General features: G+C 38.7%; 4 protein-coding genes across 11 annotated transcripts in view; 3 read left to right on the top strand and 1 right to left on the bottom strand.

Moving 5' to 3' along the window:
• Positions 1-19595, top strand: part of LOC127531977 (gastrula zinc finger protein XlCGF57.1-like) — a 154745-nt gene that overhangs the window by 29589 nt on the left and 105561 nt on the right. The gene's annotated exons all lie outside the window — the stretch shown is intronic.
• Positions 1-19595, top strand: part of LOC127531976 (gastrula zinc finger protein XlCGF26.1-like) — a 74266-nt gene that overhangs the window by 29589 nt on the left and 25082 nt on the right. The gene's annotated exons all lie outside the window — the stretch shown is intronic.
• Positions 2536-18357, bottom strand: LOC127531979 (zinc finger protein OZF-like). Of its 5 annotated transcripts, XR_007939213.1 has the most exons (6): positions 17904-18357; positions 17400-17478; positions 15622-15723; positions 3694-3776; positions 3461-3558; positions 2536-3164 (listed from the first exon to the last, which is right to left on the bottom strand). XR_007939213.1 is itself a non-coding variant. In XM_051942769.1 (5 exons), the coding sequence occupies exons 3-5, from the start codon at positions 15637-15639 to the stop codon at positions 6862-6864; spliced, it is 1695 nt and encodes a 564-aa protein (XP_051798729.1). In that variant the 5' UTR covers positions 15640-15723; positions 17400-17478; positions 17904-18357; the 3' UTR covers positions 3899-6861. The 5 variants fall into 5 exon arrangements, 3 of the variants coding, with proteins under 3 accessions (XP_051798729.1, XP_051798728.1, XP_051798730.1); XR_007939214.1 differs by lacking the exon at positions 3461-3558; XM_051942769.1 differs by lacking the exons at positions 2536-3164; positions 3461-3558; positions 3694-3776 and adding exons at positions 3899-7003; positions 7380-8914.
• On the top strand, positions 8945-13242 carry LOC127532024 (zinc finger BED domain-containing protein 4-like). Of its 2 annotated transcripts, none has more exons than XM_051943037.1 (3): positions 8945-9337; positions 11832-12451; positions 12617-13242. In XM_051943037.1, the coding sequence occupies exons 2-3, from the start codon at positions 11888-11890 to the stop codon at positions 13022-13024; spliced, it is 972 nt and encodes a 323-aa protein (XP_051798997.1). In that variant the 5' UTR covers positions 8945-9337; positions 11832-11887; the 3' UTR covers positions 13025-13242. The 2 variants fall into 2 exon arrangements, with proteins under 2 accessions (XP_051798997.1, XP_051798996.1); XM_051943036.1 differs by lacking the exon at positions 8945-9337 and adding an exon at positions 9859-10052.

The following is a 19595-nucleotide window of genomic DNA, read 5'->3' as shown; positions in this document are numbered from 1 at the left end:
TCTTCATTTTATGTGTGAACAAAAGAACTCAAAGCGACTGAACTACAGTGACTTCCTGCATTATCAGACCACCCCTGACCAAAGTGCACTTCTTCAATATAACGACTCAATACATGAAGTTTAAAGTTTAACAGCTGTAATGAGCAGCAGCCAGTTCAAAAAGGCGTCTACATTGATGGGTAAAATAAATTCTTCACGCACGTTTAACAGCTTTCTACCAGCATTCCTGTCTTGCATCATTTGCAGTAGCTGCTTTCCACCATCATCATTTTTTATATTCCTTGTAGCTATCAACTATAACAACCAGTTGACTGAAGCAGCTGGTACATGAGACGTCCATTTGGTGTTAACACCCCCCCTTTTTGTGACTCACACAGGATCTGAAGTAGAAAGTCTGAGTTAACAAAGAAACCTGACAACCACCATTAACTCTGACTGAGGCTTTAGTTTTTGTGGAGCCGGTGTACACAAAGTAAGCCTGCTTATACTGAACTTGCTTCATAGCAGCCCTCAGAGGAACAAAGTTAGATTTTTGGTGGCCACGAAAATGTGAGCCACCATTTCTTGATACACACGTGGACAAAATTGTGGTACCCCTCAGTTAAAGAAGGAAAAACCCACAATTCTCACTGAAATCACTTGAAACTCACAAAAGTAACAATAAATAAAAATTTATTGAAAATTAAATAATCAAAACAGCCATTACTTTTGAATTGTTGATTAACATATTATTTAAAAAAAACAAACTAATGAAACAGGCCTGGACAAAAATGATGGTACCTCTATAAAAGATTGAAAACTATTTGACCAGAGTGACATGATTAACTCAGGTGTGTCATTTAATTGACATCACAGGTGTTTCCAAACTCATAATCAGTCAGTCTGCCTATTTAAAGGGAGACAAGTAGTCACCCTGCTGTTTGGTGAAAAGGTGTGTACCACACTGAACATGGACAACAGAAAGCGAAGGAGAGAATTGTCCCAGGACATCCGAAAAAAATGATAGACAAACATCTTAAAGGTAAAGGCTATAAGACCATCTCTAAACAGCTTGAAGTTCCTGTGACAACAGTGGCTCATATTATTCAGAAGTTCAAGACCCACGGGACAGTAGCCAACCTCCCTGGACGTGGCCGCAAGAGGAAAATTGATGACAAATTGAAGAGACGGATCGTTGGAATTGTATCCAAAGAGCCCAGAGCAACCTCCAAAGAAATTAAAGGTGAACTCCAAGGCCAAGGTACATCAGTGTCAGATCGCACCATTCGTCGTTGTTTGAACCAAAGTGGACTTCATGGGAGACGACCAAGGAGGACACCACTGCTGAAAAAAACTCATAAAAAAGCCAGACTGGAATTTGCAAAAATGCATGTTGACAAGCCACAAAGCTTCTGGGAGAATGTCCTTTGGACAGATGAGACCAAACTGGAGCTTTTTGGTAAGGCACATCAACTCTATGTTCATAGACTCAAAACCAAGCATACGAAGAAAAGAACACTGTCCCTACGGTGAAACATGGAGGAGGCTCAGTAATGTTTTGGGGCTGCTTTGCTGGCATCTGGCACAGGGTGTCTTGAAAGTGTGCAAGGTACGATGAAATCTGAAGACTATCAAGGCATTCTGGAGAGAAATGTGCTGCCTAGTGTCAGAAAGCTTGGTCTCAGTCGCAGGTCATGGGTCTTCCAACAGGACAACCATCCAAAACACACAGCCAAAAACACCCAAGAATGGCTGAGAGAAAAGCGTTGGACTATTCTAAAGTGGCCTTCTATGAGCCCAGATCTGAATCCCATTGAACATATGTGGAAGGAGCTGAAACATGCCATTTGGAGAAGACACCCATCAAACCTGAGACAACTGGAGCTGTTTGCTCATGAGGAGTGGGCCAAAATACCTGTTGACAGCTGCAGAACGCTCATTGACAAATACAGAAATCGTTTAATTGCAGTGATTGCCTCAAAAGGTTGTGCAACAAATATTAAGTTATGGGTACCATCATTTTTGTCCAGCCCTATTTCATTAGTTTGTTTTTTTAAATAATGATGTTAATCAACAATTCAAAAGTGATGGCTGATTTTGATTATTTAATTTTCAATAAATTTTTATTTATTGTTACTTTTGTGAGTTTCAAGTGATTTCAGTGAGAATTGTGGGTTTTTCCTTCTTTAACTGAGGGGTACCAACAATTTTGTCCACGTGTGTAGATTTTTGGTGCCACGAAAATGTGACCCACATTTCTAGATATTAGCCATTAAATATTGTCAGCACAGTGACTAGGTTTTTCCTAGAACTAATCCTCTGTCACAGAATCCTGTAACATGACACAATGCTGACATTTCTTATTGCTGGGGGGCTTATTATTGAATACAATCATCTACAAGGCTATATGTATGAACCTCAGTTGCTGAACTCTGAAGGCAAGACAGGGGCTCCAAGAATTATTCCATTTAATTCCTCTGTTTGAAATGAGATAAAAATAAGATACTATTAAAAAATAAAGCAATATACTATTCATACGAACACGTAATTGTGTAATTATGTAGTGCCCTGCCACAATAAATAAGTTCTTCAAATTGGTCATCATAAAACAATACAGCACATCATAAACGGATCTCAGAAGAAACAGCTTGCAGTTACCACATTTTACTTGTGCAAACAAAAGTGTTTCAATTGTACCAGCAAACTTTTTTGTACCTGCTGTCCAAAGTCTTCATCACATAGCCACATGATCACAACTGAGGCTGGATGGAGAAACAGAACACCTCTAAAGAGAAATGCCCGGCCAAGCTCCAAGTTTCTCATCAGACCTAAGGTTATATAGCATTGCTTCCCTCCCACTGTTAAGTCTTTGACTTCACACTGTGTTGTGTGTTACCTGTCAATAAATCATTTTACTTCATTTAAATTCATTCTTACAAATACTTGAAGTTGTCTTTGACTTAATCTAATACAATGTTGCTCTTTCACAGAGAGTAGAAAGATGAAAAACCTACAAGGATGTCTTACATAACACGATGTCATCTAGAATCTGCCTGTGCAACACCCTGCATTTGTTGTGGACTGCCAGTGCTGACTATTTACCAAATCTGTCCTCTCACTGCAAAAGTAGACAAGACATTATTTGACATTTACCATGTTGTGCAGGGACGCCACTGAAGAAGCACCTGTAACACAACACATTGTTGTTGTTGGCCTTGTTAATATATATATTTTAAAATATGATCACGCATACTGTACACAAACACTGTATGCATGAAGATGAATAAAATTACTATACATGTACAACAGCATCATTCATTGAAGTGTAAACAATAACAGTCTGGTGAAATAAAAGAATATTAGCATTAGATTTTTTGGTTAAATGGCCAAATTCTGGTACCTCCACAAAGTAGCATTCATTTCCTTTTGTTAACTGCCTATATTTACTAACTCTACAATATCAGCCAGTCAGTCAGTTTACCATGTCTAAGGGAAATATTAACATCAGATCCAATGTGGGATAGTACTCCTTGTGCTGCAGAGTGACCACCTGACCCAGATGATAGGTTTCTAGAACAACTGCAAATGAAAGTAGAAAGACTAAGTCCTTACACTGTTGGAAGAATTTTGTTCAAATCTAACACAAATAACTCTGCACTTTAAATACTATAGACTGGCTCATTAGAAAATAAAAAGCTGTTTGCTGAAACTTACTTTGTCTTCTGTCCTTCTAATGATCTTTGAAAAAGGAAAGCTCCCTGTATTGGATCTCTCGGTGCACTCATCACATTGTTCTCCTAAATAGATCAAAATTAGAACAGTTGAGAGGTACTGTTGTGAGTCAATGTCAACACTCATGATTTGTTCATGTTGACCATTGTTTTGATGCTATTTAACAGAGGGGACTAGAGCAACACTGTAACAGGCTTGATTTTCTTTTTATGCACGGCCTTATAGTAGTACATGACCAAACCCTCACTGAATGATTCAGACACCTTAACAGCAATGTAATGTGGTATGGAAACTCAATAGAATCTAACTGTACAATACATCCAAATGGAAACAAACGACAAATGACACTGCAACAATGTCTCAGTATTGAAATAATACAAACATTGCTCTATAAGATAACTTTCACTGACTCAGCAAATAGTCAGACATAATTGGATTGACATTAAAACATGTTCTACATATTGATTAAAGATAATACTACACTTGTTTTTTATGAATCAATACATGCCCTGTTCAGTTTCACTCAGAAATGTCCAGTCTGTCTTCTTTCACCCTTTCCACATCATAGCATAAAGACTCTGCATGACATCAGAGTCACAGGAGTAAATTTTATTGACCAGTCATCTTCTATGAGAGCATTAGAAATTAAAATGCTTCCATTTTGAAATCAGCATGTCAGTTGCAACATCACAAAGCAACATCATGCTGTGTAAACATGTTTTTTGTCACCTATAGCACTTGGTTAAGTGTATTAAAATTCAAATTATAGTCACTACTCTGGACTAATTTTGAATGATATTTTTTCAATACATACCCTCATTCTGTGATTGAACCAGTTGTCCTCTAGGGGACAAATGGCACAAAGACAGACAAAAAAAATGATCGGAATTAGATAAAAACATGACCAAAATTAGCCTCAAAATGACCAGATTGATCCAGAAATCTTTACTAACATTCATCACGGTCCAAATTTATTCTATTCAACATTCTGAAGGTTTTACACAGAGGTTTGTTCATAGATCATTTACTGTCTGATTGATACATTTATTTTCTAAAGACATGCTGAAATGCACAAATTGATCCAATAAGATGGAAAATGACCAAAATTGAACAAAAACAACCTTAAAGTGATGGAAAATGACTAAAATGAGAGATAAAATAAGCAACTCAGAGCAAAAATGAGATGAAAACTGAAACAGAAATGGCCACTGAGTCACAGAATGATGAAATAGACGTGAACTGACCAAAAGAACTAACAAGATGAACAATTTTAAACAGAAACAAACCTAAAAACACACAAAATGACCAAAATGGAAGAAAAATAACATGAAAAGATGCAAAATGTTTAAAACCAGACAGAAAGACGTAAACTGAACAAAACAAAACACATAATGACACAAATGAGACACAAAATGATCCAGAAATCTTCTCTTACAGTCATGAAACCGTCCACATTTATTCTATTCAACATTCTGAGGGTTTTTATAGAGAGCGTCGTTTTGTTTACTGTCTGTGGACCTGGAAGGAGCAGCTTCATATCTGGAAAAAAGATTCACAATCAACGGTTTGTTTAACAGAAGAGATCATCTTAGTTCAAAGTGGCACCAAATCCATGTCATGTTTGGGTCGTATGTTGGCCTTTAACTTTGAGCAGGTGTGTTATTATTTACAGTGTTTATGGTAGAATGTGGCCGTTTTAATGGCAGATCACATGGAAGTAACATGAGCCAGTTTGAAATAGTGAGTTATGCAGAAGAACAACATAAAGAAGAAATTCAAAGTTTTTAATCAGTAAATATGTTAGATTATATTTTTAATCTATTTTGTGTACTTGTTGATGAAAAACGTTTGATAAAAGAAACCTTAATAATGTTGCCTTTTAATGTTTTAACCCTCCTGTTGTACTCATTTACAGGCAACAAAAAAAAAAAACATTGTTTCCTTGTCTTTTAAAAAAAAAAAATCAAAAAATTCAGCCAAAAAAATTCCCCAAATTTCTGAAAATTTGCAAAACCTTCAGGAAGAAAATTCCAGTAATTTCTTAAGGTTTCTTTTCAAAAAAATCCCCCAAATTTGGAAAGAAAATTTGTTGTAAATATTTTCCAAAAAAAGAGTAAAAATCTTCCAAAAAAAATCCTAAAAATATCTAAAGAGATTACATATATTTCAGTAAAACGTCTAATATTTTCTTTACAAACATTCACATAAAAATCAACCAAAATCCCTTCTTTAGAAATATTTTTAATTTTTCTTTATTTCCACCTAAAAATGTTCAAAGATTTCCCAAAAATGTTGAAAACGTGGACATCAGAAGTTTCACTGTGAAAATATATATTTTTTCCCTCATTTTCAAACTTTAAAACAATTCAATTTTGAAAAAAAAAAAAAAAACATTGAAAAAGCCACTATCGACAGACACATACACCCTCTGTCAAATGTTTTAGGACACTTTCTCATTCAAATCAATTAGTACCTGTCCTAAAACGTTTGACAGGGGGTGTATATGTGGTCATGGTTCCATGATGCCAATGTCATGGTAATGACTGGATGCAGCTAATTTACAAAGAAGTGATTCTAAACTACATGTCAGCTTTCAAAGATTCTACTTTTCATCTAACAATTTATGTTTTTGTATTTCAACTCACACATAATCTGAGATTATTTGATCTACTTGTTCAATATTAGAGATTCTTCATCATTGTCCTGAGAGAGAGAGAGATAGATGATAGATAGATATGAATCCTAAGGCCAGTAATCTCCTAAATTAATTATGCTTAATCATCAGAGAATCACTGAACCAGCTCTGCATCTAACGGGTTCCTGCAGCCCAGAGGGATCTGAGGAATGATTAAGCTGGTAATTGAAGAAATTTGCCCTGCTGCTCACTGCCTCCATCCATCCAGACGTCTATCCCTCTACCACTGATAATTCATTTAACTGAGTAACCACTTTGAATGGTTTCATTAATTTACCAGTCACGTCTGTTAACTACAGCTTTCCTCTTAATGGATTTTGCAACGAAGCAACGAAGACACTAAACAAGAAATTAGAGCTGAATTCTGTGAAGCCGGATCTCAAGGACTTTAAGTTTGTGGAGGACTTCATGAACTTTTACTGAATCCTGCATGGAGAAATCTTCTTGGCAGGGGTTCAGTCTGTGTCCAGTGTGCATACGCTGGTGTCGTTGTAGGGTTCCCTGTTGGTTGGACGTTGGTCCAGACTGGTCAAAGCAGCACTGTTCACCATTGGAAGAGTGCTGACAAGTCTGAGAGTTTTGTCCATCTGTTCCATTCTAATTGGAAAACAAACACACAAACACACAAACACAGAGAACGTCAGTGTTTCCGGCAGCACTGAAGAACTGATGCCTTGCCTGAGATAGAGAGCACCCCAAATGACATCTGAAGACACTTACCTGTTGGAATTTAACATTCAGTTGTCTGATTATGTCACAATTCTTAATCTAACCTACATCCCCAGATTAACCTGGACCAGATTTCTGTGTCAAAACGAATATAGGTTAGACTGAACGATAGCTGATAATGTGTTAACAGAAATCAACTGACCACAGTTGTTCAAAACAGTTTTGAAACAATTTTGCAGCAATAGCCAAAATTATCCAATACATAATTGTGTGTACACTGTGACTGAGACCAGTCTTTACATACCTCATTGTGACACTGATTGAATGTTTCTTTCTGGTGTGGATCTGCTGGTGTTGTTTCAGGGAACCCAAAGTTGTAAAAGTCTTCTTACACTCGTCACATCTGTATGGTCTCTCCCCAGTGTGGACACGTTGGTGAACTTTGAGGTTTCCAATGTAGCTGTAGCGTTTCCCACACTGGTCACAAATGTATGGTTTAACCCCAGTGTGGGTCACTTCATGAGCTTTTAACTGTGAGTATCGTACAAATAGTTTGCCACAGTGATCACATACGTGCACATCATGTCCAGTGTGGATGCGCTGGTGACATTTTAAGCTGTGTTGGTAGTTGAAAGTTTTTTCACAGGAGTCACAGTGGTACCGCTTTCTACCAGAATGGGGGCATTGATGGATCAACAACTGTTCATGTTGAGTAAAGGTTTTCACACACTGATCACAGTTAAATGGTTTCACTCCACTGTGAATGAGTTGATGACTTTTTAACTGAAACTTCCGAGTAAAAGCCTTTCCACACTGATCACAGCTGAACAATTTCACTCCACTGTGAATGAGTTGATGATTTGCTAGATTACTCTTCTTCGTAAAAGCCTTTCCACACTGAATACAGTTGAATGGTTTAACTCCACTGTGAATGAGTTGATGACTTGCTAGAGTACTCTTGTGAGTAAAAGCCTTTCCACACTGATCACAGTTGAATGGTTTCACTCCACTGTGAATGAGTTGATGACTTTTTAATTGACACTTCCGAGTAAAAGCCTTTCCACACTGATCACAGCTGAACAATTTCACTCTGCTGTGAATGAGTTGATGTTTTGCCAGATCACTCTTCTGAGTAAAAGCCTTTCCACACTGATCACAGCTGAATGGTTTAACTCCAATGTGAATGAGTTGATGACTTGCTAGAGTACTCTTGTGAGTAAAAGCCTTTCCACACTGATCACAGTTAAATGGTTTAACTCCACTGTGATTGAGTTGATGATGTGTTAGACTATTCCTGTGAGTAAAAGCCTTTCCACACTGATCACAGCTGAATGGTTTAACTCCACTGTGAATGAGTTGATGTCTTGTTAGAGTACTCTTCTGAGTAAAAGCCTTTCCACACTGATCACAGCCGAACAATTTAACTTCACTGTGAATGAGTTGATGTGTTGCTAGATTACTCTTCTGAGTAAAAGCCTTTCCACACTGATCACAGTTGAATGGTTTAACTCCACTGTGAATGAGTTGATGGCTTTTTAAGTGACTCTTGTGAGTAAAAGGCTTTCCACACTGATCACAGCTGAATGGTTTCACTCCACTGTGAATGAGTTGATGATGTGTTAGACTATTCTTGTGAGTAAAAGCCTTTCCACACTGATCACAGCTGAATGGTTTGTCTACAGTGTGAATACGTTTGTGAATTCTGAGCTTTGTTGCTGTGATAAAAGTCTTGCCACATTGCTCACAACTGAGTGATTCATCTCTTTTTGCTGTTGTTGCCGAACCATCCTTATCCTCCTCAGGGCTCCGACATCTCACTCCATTGCTGTGTTTACATTTCTGTAGCAAAAGACAAAGATAAAAACAGAGGCAGTGATGGAAGAGCAATCATGAAAAAATTTGACCTAAAAGTCTCAATTCCATGTCGGGCTGAACGATTTATCGTTTTCTGATCAAAACCGCAATTTCTGAAAGCGCGATCATGTGATCGTCAAAGCGCCGTTTTTTTTGCAGTGCCCCTGACTGACCCAGGATCTGTTGTGTTGACTATTTTGCGGCACATGCCCCTACGGCCAAGCTGACCAATCAGAAGCGACATGCTCCTCGTGGACAGGTCACGCTAACCAATCAGTATTAACCTGCTCCTCGTGTTTTGAAATGGCGTCAGCGGAACCAGAAGCGGAGTTAATCCCCAAGAAAAGCGGCACAGCGGTCATTTGGGAGTATTTCGGTTACGAGGCTGCAGACATTCACCAGAAACAGGTACTGCGCAAAGTTTGCCGCTCTAAAGTTGCCACATCAGGCGGAAACACGACCAACTTATATCGGCACTTGAAAAATCATCACCGACATTTGCATGAGGAGTGCATGACGAAAAAGTCTAGTGAGAAGTCTGGCGAAAGTGATTCTCAAGCCCACTGCAGCGAACAGACTACAATTACAGCATCCTTTGCCAGTGTAACTCCCTATGAGAAGAACAGTGAAAGGCAGCGGGAGATAAAGACCGCCATAACACACTACATCGCCAAAGATATGGTGCCTGTTAACACAGTCACCAAAGACGGATTTAAAAACCTCCTCCGCACACTGGACAGAAAGTATGTGATCCCCTCCCGCAGCTACTTCAACCGGGTTGCCATCCCACAGCTGTACACAGAGTGTAAAGAGAAAGTGGACGCAGAGCTGCAAAACGTGGAGTATTTCGCCTCAACTACAGATATGTGGTCAAGCAGAACGACCGAACCGTTTCTGAGTTTGACTGTGCATTTCGTAAATGACAAGTTCGAGTTGAAAAGTCACTGCCTGCAGACGGGATACTTTCCCACAGACCACACCGGAGAGAATATTGCCCTGGGACTGAGAGTGTCTGTCCTTACGTGCGTCACCACAGACAATGCCACAATCATCATCAAAGCGGTGGAACTTAATAAATGGACCAGACTTCAATGTTTTGGACACAGGCTGCATCTTGCAATTGGTGAGTAGGTGTGTGTGTGTGTGTGTGGGGGGGTGTTTATTGATTTATTTATACGGATTTAATGTGATGTTTTTTTTTTTAACTGTCTTCAGCATATCAATCAATCAATGTTTGTTTATAGCACAGTTCATACAAATTAGATTGCAGCTCAAAGTACTTTAAATCAAAACAAAAAGTGTAGTCAGTTCAGTAGTTTACCGCTTAAAGTTTTTCTTTGAAGCCCTTACAAATGCCTTGTCTGAATAATTAATAATTGTAAGAGGTTATTTTTCCTTAGTATAAGATGAAAAATAACAAACATAGCATCCTACCTTTAGAAACGTTATGGCAGAGTTCACATCGAGGCTGCTATATTAATCAGTATCAGTCAGATTAAATATACTCACACGCAAAAGAAACGCAAGTTTCTTTTACCCGATGAAAAATTAAATTTGGTTTCCCAAAACAAAAATGCATTTGGTACTTTGTGGTGCATGGTGTGTTCTTAACATTTTCTGTTGCGTTTTGTAAGGTTGGTGTGAAAACGGAAAACGAATCGTCGCAATACACCAATGCATTGATGATGTGGACATGATTCACACTTTGCACGTGCAATTGAATATGCACGATTTATCGACACCTTCAGTGGGTATAAATTTCATTCAAGATCATAGGCATTTCACTTGCTGTTTAACTATGCCACGCTTAAACCAAATTGAGAGGAACCAAGCCATCAGACGTCTGCAAGCTGAAGAGTCTGTCTGAGACATTGCCCGTCACTTTAATGTCAACATCACCACCATTTACCGTCTCCAGCGTCGATACAACACCACACAGAGCACCGATGACCTTCCCCGAAGCGGACAGACTCTCCAGCTTGCAGACGTCCGATGGCTTGGTTCCTCTCAATTTGGTTTAAGCGTGGCATAGTTAAACAGCAAGTGAAATGCCTATGATCTTGAATGAAATTTATACCCACTGAAGGTGTCGATAAATCGTGCATATTTGATTGCACGTGCAAAGTGTGAATCATGTCCACATCATCAATGCATTGGTGTATTGCGACGATTCGTTTTCCGTTTTCACACCAACCTTACAAAAAGCAACAGAAAATGTTAAGAACACACCGTGCACCACAAAGTACCAAATGCATTTTTGTTTTGGGAAACCAAATTTAATTTTTCATCGGGTAAAAGAAACTTGCGTTTCTTTTGCGTGTGAGTATATATTATTAGCATTAATTTAAATATTAGATTGATCTCTGTATCCTTGGCTGTATTGATTGTGCTTTCATTATAACTATCTTCACAACAAAATAGACACAAGGATGCTCTTAAAAATTAAAAAGAGGCTTAGCTTTAATAAATTTATTTTCAACAAATAGGGGGCTGTATAAAGATTGATTGAATCTATTTTCTACAGAGACAAATGCAATTTTAGTCCCTTTGTGTCTGGATGGATACATTCTTGAATGTATGTATGGATATATACAAACATATGTATTTGTATGCTTACCTGTGCATCTATAAAATGAAGAATTTGTCCTCAGCCTGCTCTGTTGTAAAGTGCCTCAAGATAACAGTTGTTATGAACTGGCACTACACAAATTAACATTGATTTATAAATGGGTTATGTGTTTTTAATTATTAATTTCCGTACTGTTGTCTATAATATGATTTTCTTGGATTTACTTTGTTCTTTTGCTAGAAAATCTGCCTTGGAAAGTTTACCATCATTATCATTTCATCTGCAACCTGTAATACTCATTTGCTGTTTTTGTTCTTTTTGTTGTTTGTCCAGAAAATGCTGTTAAAGATGATGCAAGAGTTAAACGAGCAACAGGACTTTGCAAACAGATGGTTGGTGTCTTCTCTCATAGCTGGAAAAAGAAGACAGCGTTGAAAAAGGCACAGCAAGAATTACATTTACCTGAGCACTCACTGATTACAGAGTGGCCAACAAGATGGGGTTCAAGGCAAAAAATGATTGGGAGGGTGTTGGAGCAGAGCAAGGCATTGTCTCAGGTTCTGACTGAAGACAAGAAGATGCGTCACCTGGTCCCCACTTGGCAGGACATAGATGTCCTTGAATCCATAAACAGTGCCCTTGGTCCTCTTCAGGAGTTCACAGATGCTCTGTCTGGTGAAGCCTACGTAAGCGTGTCATACCTGAAGCCAGTCCTCCATCTCCTGAGAACATCAATCCTGACTGAAAAGGATGAGGACACTGATCTTACCAAGGAAATAAAGTCAAGTGCTCTTGCTTACACTGAAGATAAATACAGCGACCCAGCCACACAGGAGCTACTGGACATTACTTTGTTCCTTAATCCTAGATTCAAGACTGACTACATAAGAGCAGAGAATGTCCCAAAGATCAAAGACAGAGTGAAGACTGAAATGGAAGAGGTGGCACGAAAGGTAACTTGTTTTTCCCTGTGTAGTTTAGTAATACAAAATGCCACATCAAGACAAGTGACATTTTTATTACACTGATTGGCATTTTTCTGTTTAGATACCATATCAAGTTGTCAATAATCACATCAGACTGCAAAACTTTGACAACACTTTCTCTGTGTTTTGCAGGAAAAGAGGGCTCATGTCAGCACCACAGATGCCATGTCCCAGGGTGCAACAGAGGCAGCGCCATTCACCACAGGAAAGGGAAAGCGGTCACTTAGCAGCTTCTTCAAGAGCAAGGCTGTCCCTCCATCTTCCACTTTGCAGTTGGAGGATGCCATTAAAGCTGAACTGGACAACTACCTGATGACTCCAACTATCGATGGAGAAGAAGATCCACTGGTCTGGTGGAGAATGCACAATGTTAATTTTCCATGGCTGTGCAAACTGGCTCGTAAATTCCTGTGCATACCAGCCACCAGTTCGCCGTCAGAGAGGCTGTTTAGTGCGAGTGGCAATGTTGTCACATGTCAACGCTCATGTCTGAAACCATCAAAGGTTGACATGCTGGTTTTCTTGACCAAAAATCTGTAAAGAGTGATGTAGAGATGTCAAGGAAGCAAGTGTTATTGTCATTTTTTGTCATACTTGTTGGTATTACTTTACACATTGTGAATAATGCATTGAAGCATAATTTGAAGAAAATCGCAAATCGAATTAAAATCGCAATATCTGCTGGAAAAATCGTGATCAGATTTTTTCCTGAAATCGTTCAGCCCTAATTCCATGGAGTTGGACATGAGGCTGAAACAAGATCAAGAATCTGCAGACATGCTAGCAGCTTTGTCATTACAAACCTAGAAATGTGTCAACAGCACGCTCACAATGTCAACAAAACTATTTTCACAGGCCGATAGTTTTCAGCTTTCTGCACGGTAGTTTTAGAATATTGGGTAGTAAAATCTGTCGATCACCGTTAAAAGCAAAGCAGAGCTGGGACTGATGGGATTGTACCACCAGGATCTCTTGAACCCCAGACTTTCCGTTAAGTTACATTACTGGAGAAATGTACAATATGAAAAGCATACAACATCAATGTCCAGATTTAGGTCTTAATGGCAGCAGGGTCAGTTCAGACCACCAACACTTTCTAGTTTCTCCTAGGGGATCAGATGTTGATACCAGTCCAGAAAAGATCTGCAATTCTGCCACTGAATTCTGGATTTGACGCGAACGACCCGGGCAATTTGTTGTGCAGCAGTTACACAAGCGTTCACCATCAAACAACAAAAGCAACAAAACAGTAAAACAGTTAACCCTTTAAGCTTCAGTCAATTCCAGCCGTTTTCAGTACAAAAAAAAATCGCTAATATTCTATTTTTAAATAAAAAAAATGACGAAAAATACAGGGAATATTGGACGCACATCGCGAGGTGCATTTCCTTGAAAACGACCGATTCGTGGATTTTATACCGACTTCAGGACATGTTTTGGACAAAATAGTTTACTGGCTTGTGTTGTCTGGATGTAAAAGGTTGGATTATGGCCGTTTTTTGTGGAATCTTTTTTTCTGTGTGTAATAATGAACCCGGAAATGTGAGTCGCGCTGTGTGCGTTGAAGCCGTGTATAGAGAACGGATGGATGAATATTTGTTTTTGTCGGACAAATGTGTTTTTCTCACCCGCTGTGGTAATCACATCTGAAAGTGGTTTATACCGGCGGATTCATGAGAATCTAAGCTTTCCATCGGCGTGTAGTGTTTGTATAATCGGGTTTGCAGCCGTCGGACATTCTTGAAATTCCTATGCAAATTAGTAGGTGTACCACCGGCGGTACACCTACGACGCACTGAAGCGTAAAGGGTTAAAGGAATAGCAACAACTTAAGGAAATGCTTCAAAAATGTAAAAAAAAAAACAAAAAACAAAAAAAAACAGTAAAACAATTACAAGCAAAATAAAAGCCATTTCAAGAAAAATCAAACAAAACATAAGATAGACAGGGACATCGGCAGCAATCTTGGTCATTTAGTCAGACGTGGTAAAAGTTTTCAATAAACGGCCACCGATGTAATCAGGTAGAGGACTTTTCTTTGGTCTGCACTGTTTGAGACACCAGATTACATTGCCCACATCAAGAAAGGGATTCTGTGGAGAGGCTGACATTAGACAGTTTTTAGTCTCAGCATGTTTAGCCCAAAAATCATGGGAGTCAAACCTGACATAAAAACTGTTTAGACTTTGAGCCAGCTCTAAATCAGAATTATAACCGCTGAGCTGAACTCTCTCATTGACACATTAATTAGTCCCAGCCTCACATAAGGAGCATGTTTAGCCTACACGCGTCGCAAAAGAGCAGCTACACTATGCGGTGAACATGCAGTCATTTTTACTGAACACACATTCTGTCTGTCTCTCTCTCTCTCTCTCTCCGTCTGTCTGCTTTCTCTGTCTTTCTGTCTGTCAGCTCAGTCTGTCTACTCTCTCTCTTATTTGGACACAGACACCTGTTACATGTAAAGTCTGCCTTGTTCTAAATATAATCTACCTGGTTAGCCCTGATGTGCCATTTGGAGGGCAGATTAATGGTTAATGTATCTTTTCACTGCAGGTTTGCAGGGTTGTTACCTTTGTTTTGGTTTTATGTTGTGGAAAAACTGCTATTGAAGAAGGTTTAGAAATTGGTAAACCTTAAGTTACATGTTTGGTTACAGTCATTCAGTATGTCTAATATTTTGATATTAAACCTCAGGGACAGTCTAAAAGAATATTTTAAAAAAGAAAATGCTTGAAACCTGAAACTTCTGGGTTCAACTGTCTGAATTTCTTGAGAAGGAAAAGGCTGGTAAACTCACAATGCTCAAAAGTATTATTCTCTACCAAAGAAAATGCTGCTCTTTACCTTCCTGAACAACTTGCTTGAAAAACAAGACTTTTCTTCTGTTACTTATCTTCATCACCATGCAAGACATTTTCAGAAAGTATGATCAGCAGCTAGTTCAGCCTCAAACAAAAAACAAGCAGCTTCCTAGCAGTCCACCATTATATCCTCAGTACAGCTGCTTCTGCAGAGCTACATCTCTCCAGCCAACGTCACCTGGCTTTGGTCGGCCCATCTAACCAACTGGAGCAACTTTAGACATTTTAAACAACAAATGAATGATAATAATGTTACAGTGGTACGTTTCTCACTTTTTGTGAAGAATCCATGTTTCCTCCGTTGTTGAGCTCAGACTAAATGGCTGCCAACATTCCTCTGCTCCTCCGTCAGACTCTCCTCCTCCTGCCAATCACCTGTCACATCAAACACATCTTCATTAGGATACCACTCTATACACAAGTGTCAGAATGTCCCATATGTTCATCAGCCAACACAGAGGACACATTTCAACTCAATACTTCACTTTTAGCTCTTTTCAGTTTCACCTAAAACTGATACAAATGAACTTAAACTGTTAAAAATAAGGAACATAGACAGAAAACAGACATGGAAAAAGAGAATAAAGAGAACATAAAGATGCTACTGCAGGTGATTCAAGACAGGAATGCTGGTAGAAAACTGTTCATGCTGTAAGTTAGTGAATGTATTTTACTGCTCAGTGTTCTGTTTAAAGGCAGCTCTCACTCTCTGTTCTTTGCACTCTCCCATAGTGTCAAGTATCCTCCCACTTTCAATGACAGGTGATTCTCAGTGATAATTTTTCTCACAGTTTCTGCAGTTTCCCCACTTGAAAAATGATGTTTCATCTACTCAGGGTTTGAGCAGGACTCCACTCATCAATCAGACAGTTGCTTTCTTTCTTTTCCCTCTTTTATTTTGCAGTGGTCACAAATTCATGAGATACAGAGGTGGCAACTTCCACAAGTCCATACGTTTAGTTGATAGATTAAGGTGAAAAACCTTTAAACAGAACACTAAAGGACAATGTTCGCATTACTGCATTCAGCAAATAGTAACAACCATTCCTCATGGACATTTTCACCACATTGGCAAATGCTACTCCACTCAGTTTATGTTTGTCAACCTCAACACCACATAAACTGAAGCGACAAATCATGGCATGAGCAATATTCAACCCAATACTTTACCACACATGAATTTATCTGCATTTTAAAGAGTTAATTTTAAATCACAGTTTAACAAATTACTCTGAGCATTTTTATCAAAAAATGTTTTAACCATTTTATACATTTACTTCATGGTTTTAAAATTATTTAAAGTGCATAAAGTGATTTTAAAGTGCAATCCTTTCCAGATCCAATGGGGAGTGCCAGTGTTTACAAACAGTGACGTCACGAAGTCACATGATTCCCACGCCGGTTGGCAAAAGGAACCAGAGGAACAATGGCTGACGATAGCAATGCGAGCTATCCTTCCATGGAATTGTCCGATTATGCTCAATCCTTATCACCTGAGGCCCGACAAAGATATGTGAGTAAGCTGAGATATCAGGGAAACGGTAAAACCTTGCCAGATCCCTACAATTTGAAGACTGAGTGGGTTGAAGATCCGTCATTGTGGCCGGACATTACCTTCACCGACACTTATTTTTACCTGATTGACACCCCTGGGCAGTTCACCCTGTTAATCTTCAACAAGCTGTCAAAGAAACGTCAAGAAGTTGCTGTATTTTGTGTCTGCAGTATGGCTTCTATGTAACAGTAACAGACGCACAGCATTGGTGATCGAAAATAGGACAATTCTAAAAAACGATCGCCAGACGCATACAGAAACAAATATGGTTACAAATATGAGGCTGCTGGCTTAAGGAGACGTTATTGAATATGCTTCATTAGACTTTAGTATACTTTCATCACCTAAAAAACGATCGGTAACACATGACAACACTGAACCAAACCCAAAGTGCAGAGATCGCTTCACGCGAAGGATGCAACACTAAATCAGTATCTTTTGGTAAATATGCTCAAAGTTGGACATACTAAACATGCTAAACTGTTGAATAGTTTACCTGAAGAAAAGTGGGAGCCACAAACACGATCTCTGCTGCTTACTGGGGTCCACTTTTTCCGGCTGCCATCTTCTCTCTCCTGAAATCGGTGCATTTTCATTCACGAAAAGCAATAAATTTACGTATTTGCTCCAAACACGATACTGTTATCGTTGCAAGCCGTTATGCTAATGCTGGTTCTTGCCAACCGGTAGCCATTTTGTACCACGTGACCGTAACAAATGACAACAAGCTGGCACTGCCCTTAAATACACAAAAACCCGCCATTACAAACAGGATGAATTCACTGGTCTTAGCTGGAACCCTCTAGTTACCACCAATTAGCCTGCAATCTTATTTTCAACTGAATAATTACAAAACACACAGCAATTATTGGTAAGTTGACAGCAAGCCGCTCGCGGCTGATGCCGATCTCCGTGGCTAATGCTAATGCTAACACATACTGCAGTGGCACACATCGGCAGCTTAAACAGTCTTTTAGAGTCTCCACAATTCTGCTCTTACCGGCTGCAACCCGGATTTTGGAGATGAACGCAATCCTGCACAGTTTGCCGCAGATCTTGATGCTTTCCCAACAGAAACTCACGACCACTTTGTTTGAACGCGGTCATTCATTCTCAGTTCCTCCTCAGTGCTGCGTGTGTCCCCTTTTTTGCCGCCGGTGGCAAACCTGCAGCCGCAGATTGTTTCCGCCCCAGCTGAGTGTAGGACCTGTGCGTAAATGCTTCTCCTTTGAGTTTTCAGCTCCTTCCAGTTTGACTTGACACATAGACTGCTTTGCACTCTGTGTCACCTGTACCTTCAGAGCTCTGAATAAAAGAACAAAAGATTTATTGCAAAGAACAAAAAGGTTTTGCCTCCACAGCAGCTTGTTATGAAAATGATTGTATTTGATGATTGAATGTTCTTATTCATTGTAATACTGTGTGATGTGTGCTAAAAGAGGAACAAGGACACGAGCTATCATCAATATTATTTCATCTTACATGTCTAATTAAAAATATGACATTATATAAATATGCACAACTGTTCAAAAGTTTGAGGTCACTTAGAAATATCCTTTTTCTTGAAATCAGTTTTTCCTGCAGATAAATCAGATTGGTTTGACAAATGAAATGAAGCAGTTCATTATTATTATTGTAATTATTATTATTATAACCTTTATTTAACCAGGTTTGTCCCATTGAGATCCAAGATCTGTTTTACAAGAGAGACCTGGCCAAGATTGGCAGCACATAAAGTTTCAACCCGTTACAAATACAGTTAAATATACAAATGACATACAATTTACAATTGGATTTTAAAAAATTTGGTTCAAAGAGTTGAAAAGGATTAGTCCAACATTTCAGTTAAATTGGACATTTGCACTCCTGAAGCCTGGGTGTAATGGAGTTTATCATAGACTTAAAAACATCCAGAGATACCAAACTTTGGAGTTTGAGCTCTGATTGCAAAGTGTTCCATGTAGTTGGAGCAGAAAATCTAAAAGCTTTCTTCCCCATTTCTGTTCTGACCTTAGGAACAGTAAAATGTAAAAAGTCCTGAGATCGGAGACTGTAGGACCTATTAGATGGAATTAAAAGGAGTGATAAATAAGATGGAGTCATCTGAAGAATGGCCTTGTAAATCAGCACAGACCAATGGCCAAGCCGGCACACATAATGAAGGCCAATTTACTTTACCGTATAAGACACAATGATGAGTTGAAACTCCACAGTTTGTCATAAACCTCAGAGCACCATGATACACACAATCCAGCATGTGGAGGCATTGATCGGAGGCATTCATATACAACACATCACCATAATCAATAATCGGAAGAAAAGTTGACTCTACCAGTTTCTGTTTCACTCTAAAGGAAGAGCAAGACTTATTTCTAAAAAAAAATCCAAGTAAAAGCTTCAGTCTCTTTACAGTGTATTTAATATGTGCCTTAAAGGACAGGTTTAAATTCTGAGGTTCAGACCCTCCAGTATTACTGATCATAGAGGGAAACTAACATGTTTGAAATATGAAGGCTTAGAGCCAACAGTGTTAGAAATGATGGAGAATAATCAGATTCATTTAAATATTAGTATTAAAACTATCACAAATAGGAATAAAATGACCAAGAAATGGATAACGTGACCAGAAATCTGCATAAAATGACCAAAAGTATTAGATAAAACTACCACAAATATTTAAAAAATGACAAAA

This window comes from Acanthochromis polyacanthus, chromosome 22 (genome assembly GCF_021347895.1).
Source record: "Acanthochromis polyacanthus isolate Apoly-LR-REF ecotype Palm Island chromosome 22, KAUST_Apoly_ChrSc, whole genome shotgun sequence".
Classification (NCBI taxonomy): Eukaryota; Metazoa; Chordata; class Actinopteri; family Pomacentridae; genus Acanthochromis; species Acanthochromis polyacanthus.
This window is presented reverse-complemented; position numbering and strand designations above follow the sequence as displayed.